The 9638-nt window shown below is 37.6% G+C and overlaps 1 protein-coding gene across 1 annotated transcript; it reads left to right on the top strand.

Moving 5' to 3' along the window:
* The first annotated feature begins 7441 nt into the window (after positions 1-7441).
* Positions 7442-8814, top strand: LOC138885955 (uncharacterized). The gene is made up of 3 exons (XM_070166968.1): positions 7442-7732; positions 7945-8082; positions 8167-8814. Exons 1-3 carry the CDS (start codon positions 7442-7444, stop codon positions 8812-8814), a joined length of 1077 nt encoding a protein of 358 aa, XP_070023069.1.
* Positions 8815-9638: the final 824 nt, after the last annotated feature.

Here is a 9638-nt window from a genome sequence, read left to right as displayed (position 1 = left end):
TGAAATCAGTCACACGATTGAGATCAATCAAAGAAGAAACATGCTCTACACTTCAGTATAAAGTGAACAGGGTCATCATACATGGGAGGCCAAGCACATTGGCAAAAGAGATAATCACAAGCATGCAGTAGTGGCAGAAATAAGCAAGGGTTCAATAGTAAAGCAAATATTCAAAGCATAGTAATCAAGTAGGTCAAGTCACATTGAATCAATAGTGAAGAAAATAGAGTATCAAAAACATGCAAAGGTCTCACAGTAGCAGGTGAGGAAACCTTTTGTAAAGTTAGGGTTTCAGCCATAGTCGAGTTGAAAGATAGTGAAAATCAGGTAAGTCACATAAATAAAAGAGAGTCTGAAACAAGAACTTTCAATCAAGTATTCAAACAAACAATTTCAGACCCAAAGACCTAGGATTTTCAACAACAATCAAGTACAAAAGATGGTAAACAAATAAGTCAATCAAGGATTTTAAACAAACAAGCACACATCTAACAAACAGCTTCAGAACTCGATTGAGACCCAAAAGAAATTAGGGTTTTAACATGCTGACTCAAGTAGAAGGAAAGTATAACAAACAGTTCAAACATAGTAAAGTCATAAAATAACATCGAGAATCAGAGAAAAGGTTTTTGAAATAACTTAAAGGAAAACCCTAATCAAAACAATGAAGAGTCATTTTGAAAACAACGTTGAAGAACCTTCGAGAAAAAAATGCTTAAAAGTTCATGATAAGCACAGATCTAAGGTTGATCTGAAAGAAATCGAAAGATCTTAGAGATTAGGGTTTCAGAAAACTCAAAAGAAACGAAAAACATCTTGAAAGTTAACGATCTAACCAGAAAAGGTCAAGGACCCGCCTCGAAAGGCCATGAATGGCCGGGAAAGGTCGTGGATGGTCAGAGAAAGGCCATGAACACTAGTCGAGCAAGGACTAGACCAAACTCTTTCGAAGTCTGGTCGTGAAACCATAGAACCAAACACATAGAAGCCATGGAAGGCTGGTACAGGTCTCAAATGACCACGGAAGGCCATGGATTAGGTAGGTATTAGGGTGGATTAGGGTGTAGCTTGATGGCGACGGCTAGGGTTTGTAGGAGTTTCAGAGAGAGTTGAGAGAGAAGAGGGATTCAAGGGCGGTGGTAGGTGAGAAATGAATTATGTTTAGGGTCTTTTGGGTTTAATTAGGAAAGGGCAGCTGGTGGCCGTTGATCTAAATGATCAATGACTGAGATTAAAAGGGGTTAGGTGGGGATCCGAGTTGGGTTGTTTGAATTGGGTTAGGGGGTCGGGTTTGAGTTGAAATTGGTCTGGGGAATTGGGTCTTGATTTGGTCTCAATTTTAGGCTATAATTGAAATACAATCTGGCTAGATTTTAAATAGCCATTGTTTCCTATTTATTTTATAAAAAATAGCAAATTAATTTCTAAAAATTAATTGAAAGTACTAAAATGTTTTATAACATATAATTGTCAATTTAAAAATACTGGACTTAATTTTTATAAATATAAACACAATTAAATCGTAAAAGAGGCTAATATTGCAATTATATGCAATTTAGCTTTAAAAATACTAAATAAATTTGTAAAAATATACAAAAATAATATTGGCTATATTTTAACATAAATGTGAAAGTACAATAAATGAATTACTAAAAATAAAATTTTGGAAATAATTATTGGGTTTTTATGGATAAAATAGGGAAATAAATTGATTTAAAAACCTTGAAAAATTAAGGAAAAAATACTAAAACATTTGGACATACTTATATATGTATACATATGATATTTTGAAGGTATTTGCATATTAGAAAATATATAGGGAAAATTGGGTATCAACAAACAGGATGAGAGATCACATCATAGGAGAAGACTATGAACTCTGGGACATAGTCACTGATGGTCCCCCTTGCTACTACAAAGAAGAATGCTGAAGGAGTGGACGTGCCAAAGACAAGAGCTGACTGCACTGCTGAAGATTTGAAGAAATGGGAAAAGAATGCCAAGGCCAAGAAATGGCTTGTGTGTGGACTGGGTCCAGAAGAGTACAGCAGGATTCAAAGTTGTACCACTGCTAAGGAGATATGGGCCACTTTACAAGTGGCTAATGAAGGAACTCCTCAAGTAAAGAGATCAAGAGAAACAATGATGTATTCTCAATATGAAAATTTCACTATGAAGGAAGGAGAAACTATCCAGGAAATGTACACAAGGTTCACAACACTAACAAATGAACTTAAATCTCTTGGGAGAATTATCCTTGAAGAAGACAAGGTTGAGAAAATCTTGACAAAGGTCTTACTAGTAACTTGGGAAAGCAAAATCACTGCTATTCAGGAATCAAAGAACATTGCTACTCTCATGTTGGATGAACTGATTGGAAATCTCACTGCCTATGAACTGAGAAGGCAAACCATGAAAATGGATGCACCCAAGAAGGAAAGGAGTCTGGCTCTCAGAATAGCTAAGGGTGCAGATCTAGAGGATGATGAAATGGACATGATCACAAGCAATTCAAAAGGTACCTGATGAGAGGAAAGGGTTCTTCAAGAGGTACAACCTTCAACAAAAGGGCTCCTGAGAAACAGACCAACGAGGGTTGCTACAAATGTGGCAAGACTAATCACATGATCAAGAACTATCCTCAGTGGGAAATTGAATGGAAGAAAGAAATGACTGAACGAAGGAATAGGAAGAAGGAATAGGTTCAACCCAAAAGGAACAAAGGATCAACAAAGGCTATGGTTGCTGCTTGGGGAGAAACATCATATGAGGATTCAGAAGATGAAGATAGAGATGAACAAGTACTTATGGCCATTGAAGAATCAGATGATGAACAAGAGGCAAGTGTGATTCATCTCAAAGACAAGATTAAATATTTGTCTAAAGAAAGGTTATCTGAACTATTGCTAGACTTCATCGATGAGTCTAAGGTAATAAACAATGAGAAGGAACAGCTGTCTAGGGAGTGTGTGATCTTAAAAGCCAAGTGCAAAAATCTAGAATCTAGGACTAATGAAAGTGACAGTAGAAATGCTGAGTTGAAGAACCAGGTTCTTGAACTTGACACCAGTGTCTTAGAACTTAGGTCTGAAAATTTAAAACTAAAACTAGGAACAAGTAAGAAGAAAGTTGCTCACACACATCTCACCTTAGAAGAAAATCTAGGAAAGATGAGTTGTACAAGAAAGATGAACAGATAAGAGTCCTAAAAGAAGATCTAGGCAAGGTGAAGCATGAACTAGATAGAACTTGCAAATGGAATAAGGCTTCTGATGCACTATCCTGGCTACAAGAACACCACAGTAGCAACAATAGAGGAATTGGATATGGGACCCAAGCACCTAAGTTGGACCCCAAAAGCAAGTACATCACTCTTCATGAAAACAAAATCTGCACACACTGTGGCAAGACTGGTCATGACAAAAATGAATGTAATGCCAAACAAAAAGGCCAGTCAAAAGAACAAAACCTTTGTTCAAGAGAAAAATAGGTTGCCTGGATGGGCCAAAAGGAATTTAATTTACCCTTTTTCCTATAGAAAGGGACCCAAACTAGTTTGGGTTCCTAAGACTAACCCCTGATTTCTTTTTGCAGGACCAAGTGAAGGGAAGTAGCCAAATATGGTACATGGATAGTGGCAGCTCAAAACATATGACTGGAAGCAAGAACCAGTTCCTTTCACATGAGGACTTAAAAGGAGGTAATATCTCTTTTGGAAATGGGAAGAAATGTGAGATTATTGGGATTGGAAAGGTAGGTAAGACAGACTCACATTCCATTGAGAATGTCTACTTGATAGATGGCTTAAAATATAGCCTAATCAGTGTATCGCAACTATGTGACAGATATAACCTTGTAGCATTTACCTTTGCCAAATGCTTTGTGATTAATCTTACCACTGACAAGATTGTTTTGCAGGGAAAAAGAGTTAACAATATTTACATTGTAGATTTGTCTACTCTTTCAAAAAATGAACTCACTTGCTTGAGTGTGTTGGACAATGATCCCCTCCTGTGGCACAAAAGACTTGGTCATGCAAGTCTGAATCAACTCAACAAATTTATCTCTAAGGATCTAGTGATAGGGTTACCTAACATCAAGTTCAAGGAAGACAAAGTTTGTGAGACTTGTGCAAGGGGGAAGCAGGTAAGATCATCCTTTAAAAACAAGAAAATGGTAAGCACAACCAGGTCGATGGAACTAGTTCATTGAGCATAGGTGGTAAGAAATATGTGATGGTACTTGTTGATGATTATTCTAGGTTTACCTGGGTACTATTTTTAATATCTAAGTATGAAGAATTTGATATGTTTACTGCCTTTGTTAGAAAAACTCAGAAACAACTAGGTAATCAACTTGCATCAATCAGGTCTGATCATGGAACTGAATTTGAAAATGCTTAGTTTGCTGAATTTTGTGATGAACATGGTATATATCATAATTTTTCTGCCCCTAGGACTCCTCAACAAAATGGAGTAGTTGAAAGAAAGAATAGGACTCTTGAAGATATGGCTAGGACTATGCTTCTTTCCAGTAAACTGCCTCATAGCTTCTGGACAGAGGTTGTAAATACTGTATGTTACATCACTAATAGATGCATGACTAGACCTCTTGTAGAGAAGACTCCCTATGAGTTACTTAAAGGGAGAAATCCAAATATATCCCATCTTAGGGCATTTGGATGCAAGTGCTTTATGCACAATAATGGAAAGGATTCCCTAGTTAAGTTTGATCCCAGAAGTGATGAGGGAGTATTCTTGGGATATTCTTCACATTGCAAAGCTTATAAAGTGTACAATAAAAGAACTTTGTGTGTAGAAGAAAGTGTACATGTAGTTTTTGATGAAACTAACATTCTTTCTGAGAGACAGGAACATGAAGATGAAGCTATTAGGCTGGTAAAAGACTTGACTGAAGTCTCAGCTCAAGCTAAAGTTGCACCAAAAGAAGGAACATGTGTTGGAACATGTTCTTCCATCTAGGGCAACCTGACAGAGGGAACTGAACAAAGAGAAACTAAAACCAATCCCCTAAAGAAACCTGTTCATGACCATGTTCCTCATCAACAGACCATAGGATAAACATCAAGCAAAAATTAGTTAGTTGTAAAACCTTACAAGTATCAAAGTTCTCATCTCATTGAGAACATAATCACAAATCCAACCTCTGGAGTTAAAACTAGGTCACAATTAAAGAATCTGTGTGCTTTTGATGCTTTCATATCTCTTATTGAACCTAAAAATGTTGCTGAGGCTTTGCAGGATGCAGATTGGGTAATTGCAATGCAAGATGAACTCAATCAGTTTGAGAGAAGTCAAGTTTGGCATCTAGTTCCAAGACCCAAGGATAGATTAGTAATTGGCACTAAATGGGTCTTTAGAAACAAGCTTGATGAAGATGGAACAGTTACAAGGAACAAGGCAAGACTGGTGGTCCAAGGTTATAGCCAAGAGGAGGGTATAGATTATGATAACACCTTTGCTCCAGTTGCAAGACTGGAGGCAATAAGACTCCTCATAGACTTTGCAGCATACATGGAATTCACTCTTTATCAGATGGATGTCAAAAGTGCCTTCCTGAATGGCTACCTAAAAAAAGAAGTGTTTGTCAAACAACCTCCAGGGTTTGAGAGCAAGGAGTGTCCGGAACATGTGTACAAATTAGACAAGGCTCTCTATGGACTCAAGCAGGCTCCTAGAGCATCGTATGAACGATTGTCCAAATTCCTGCTTGAACATGTCTACAAAAGAGGTAAAATTGACAGTACTATATTCCTGAGGGAAAAAGGAAAGGATCTTCTTGTGGTACAAATATATGTTAATGACATAATTTTTTGGGCAACCACTGACAAACTAAGTAAGGATTTTGCCAAATTAATGGGGAGTGAGTTTGAAATGAGTATGATGGGTGAGCTTAACTTTTTCTTAGGCTTACAGATCAAATAAAACCCAAATGGAACCATGATCCATCAGCAAAAATATGCAAAAGAGTTGATTAAAAAGTTGAAAATGGATGAATCAAAGGAAATAGATATACCCATTGCAACATATACTAAATTAGACATATATGACCTTGGTTCATTTGTTAATCAGAAGTTGTTTAGGGGTATGATTGGTTCACTTTTGATCTTACTGCTAGCAGACCTGACATAGTTTTCAGTGTAGGGCTTTGTGCTCGTTTTCAGGCAAATCCTAAGGAATCTCACTTGACTACTGTTAAGAGGATATTGAGATATTTGAAAGGCACTACTGATCTTTGTCTTTGGTACCCTAAAGGTAGTAATTTCAATCTAGTAGGATATGCTAATGTTGACAATGCAGGTTTCCTTGTGGATAAGAAGAGAACCTCAGGTATGGCTCATTTTCTTGGTTCATGTCTTGTATCCTGGGCCACTAAAAATTATAATTCAGTGGCCTTATCCACTGCTGAGGCTGAATATGTTGATGTTGCCTCTTGTTGTTCTCAATTGATGTGAATCAAATAGCAGCTGATAGATTTTGGCATTAAAGTTGGTTGCATTCCTATCTTCTGTGATAACACTAGTGCTATAAGTATGACAAAGAACCATGTTCATCATAAGAGGACTAAGAACATAGATGTTAGACATCACTTCTTAAGAGATAACTATGAGAAGAGATTGATTACCATAGAATTATGTGCTAGAGAAGGGATTGATTACCATAGAATTCTGTGCTACTGATAAACAAATTGTTGACATCTTTACTAAAGCACTGATTAGAGAAAACTTTGAAATGAACAAGTTAGAATTAGGGATGATTAAGATCACCTAATGGGACCAGCTCAGAATGCACAATAAAAATAAAAAATTAAAAAAAAATAAAAATATTGAAAAAAAGATTTTGTCTAGGAAATCAGAACATGTGTAAATATCTAGATTAATTTTTACTCAGTTTCATACTGTAAATAGCATACTCATGTGATATATGTTAATATGACTCACTGATCTCTTACAAAATTTTCTCTATTGTGGTAAATTGAGGCATGGTCAAGAAAATTCTAAATGAAGAACCTAGTTCATCAGTATTGTTTTATCTGAATGCCAAGGTATGTTTTCTATACTCTGCACAATTAGAAAAATAAATATTTAAATCATGAGCACAGTACTATAATTGTTCAACACCTTAGAAAATCCTATCCGTTTGTTTTTGAACTAGTTCCGTCCTCATTAGAATTCTAACCACAAAAATTACCTAAAATCTAGGGAAGCTTAACCGTTCGTTCAACCTGCAATTTTAGGTTGATTAGACCTCTAATTGATCGTTAAAGCTACTGTTATTCATTAAATGAGTCTTTCCCTTTAAATACTCGTTATTACTTTCTGCCACCCTCAAAATTCAGAACCGTCAAAAACCTTCTTCACTCTAAATTACTTTCTTCTCCAAAGGTTTAACTCACCAATTCACTTAAGAAAACAACTATAATGACAAACCCACAAGAAAACCCTGGAACTCCTCCACAGCCCACTCCCTCTGATTCAACTACCCCTCCTCCACCTAGCACAACTCCCAAACCCAGGCTAAGAAGAGTAAAAATGCTTGCTCGCAAAACGGTGGCATCTGGTGCTCTCTTAAAGAAATTGAACGAGCAATTAAAGGCAAGTCAGGCTCAAAATTCTGATTCTGACTCTGATTCTGAGTCATATAAATCTGCTAGTGAGGGGGAAGGAACTGGGTCTTCTAACTCTGAGAAGGTTCAAAAATTCCCTTCTAAGGTAAGTTCTTCTTTGACAGAAAATTTAGAAAATAGGTTTGTTTTGGTTGGGCCTATCAGGGATGTGGAATTACCTGAGTTAAGAAGGAGTAGAGGTAAAAAGAAAAGGAGAGAAAGGGTGAATGTGGTGATGTGAGGGGAAAAGGGAAAGGGGTGGTTGATTACTTACCCACTGTTGTATTGCATGTATCTGCTATTTATGGGGTTGCATAGGAAACTATTGAAGAAAGTGACAAGAAGTTAGGGGGAAGTGGTTCTGGTGAAGCTGCTGAAGAGTTAGTTAATCTAAGTTCACAGGGAGATGAACTTGGTTCATTAGTTGAAGAGACCCTAGCAGACCTTTTGAAAAAGGTAGGTGCAAGTTACAATCCAAAGAAAAGGAGAACTCCCACACCAAAAGCCCCTAGTGCTCCTAAATCTTCCAAGAAATGAAAGGCTTCCTCCCCAACACCTACTGAAACTTCCTTGCCAAAGGGAAGAGCCACAAGAAGCAGGGTGAAACAAAGTGAGAGTGATCTACAAAAGGCTTTAGCTGAAAGTAAGAAGAAAAGGATGGATAAAGGAAAAGGTAAGGTTGCAGAGTCCTCAGAAGCTGTTGATGTTGAGGAGATGGAACAGGTCCATCAGGAGAAAGTTACAACATTAGAGGTTCAGACCCCCAAGCCCAAAAAGGCAAAAACTTCTTCCAAGAAGTCTTCATCTATGTCTGAGGATCATGAACCTTCATTGGCCAAGAGGACCAGGTCTGCAGTAAAAAGTAAACAAGTTAGAGTTTCTGAAGATGAGGAATGGAGTGGTGATGAAGAAAGTGAGTCTGATGGTGAACAAGACAAGCTGGTCATGTTTGGCAAAAGAAATTTTATTAAGGGAAGATTGCTGAAAGATTTGGTGGAACCAGGAATGATTCGTTTGGTTAACACACTAGCTGCTCAGGGCTGGAAGGACATGGTCCTTCAGATGGATGGGAGAATGGCCAGAAATAAAATCATTGAATTCATGGCAAATGTTGAAGTCAAAGATGACAGAGTTACAAGCAAAGTCAAAGGAGTTCAAGTGACATTTGATGCAGAGAAACTGGGATAGATTCTAGACATCCCTGCTGAGGGATATGATGATTACACCAGACAGAGATGGCCAAGTCTGGATTCCCTTCCATCTGCCCTTACAATAACTAGGAGATTTTGTGATGTTGCAGAAATGAATGAGGCCAAGTTTGTGCACAAGAGTGAAATGAAGCCACAGCACAAAGTCATTTTTGAGTTTGTCAACAAGTTCCTACTTCCCACACAGGAGAGAAGGCATATTGGAAATTATATGGTCTTAGTTCTGATGGAGTGCCTTAAAAGTGGAAGGCAAATTAATTGGCCTACATTCATCATCAAGCTACTGGACATGGTTGTCAATGGCTCCAAGGCTCATGCTACTCCCTATGGCTTTATTCTAACTACATTTCTTGATAGGTGCAATGTGCCTCTGAAGAAATGGGAAATGGTTACAAGCAAGGATTACTTTGGTATTAATACTATGCTTGCTTGTGATTACTTAGTTAATGCCATCCCAAATGAACCTAGTTCATCCAAGAAGACTCCTATCAACAGTTAAGTCAGGGCTCTTGTTCGGGAAAGTGAGGCCAAGGATGTTGATATAGCTAGGCTAAAGGCTTGTGTGGTAGAGGTGGAATCTGATAGGGATGCTCTCAGAACTGAGCTCACCAAGGAAAAGAAGAAGAATTATGAAATTCTTCACAATATGCTGAATCTTCTCCAAGCCCAAAACCAACCCTCTAGCTCTCCCAAGCCTCAAGAATTCTAGCTTTTCTCTCCTGAACCTGTCTAGTACCTTCATTGACCCAGATTAGGGATTTTTCTTTCTTTTTGCTCATGTTTTGAATATTTTTGCTTTCTGGT

This window comes from Nicotiana sylvestris, chromosome 2 (genome assembly GCF_000393655.2).
Source record: "Nicotiana sylvestris chromosome 2, ASM39365v2, whole genome shotgun sequence".
Classification (NCBI taxonomy): domain Eukaryota; kingdom Viridiplantae; phylum Streptophyta; class Magnoliopsida; order Solanales; family Solanaceae; genus Nicotiana; species Nicotiana sylvestris.
Note: the sequence above shows the minus strand (reverse complement) of the source record. Positions and strands in the feature narration are given on the sequence as shown.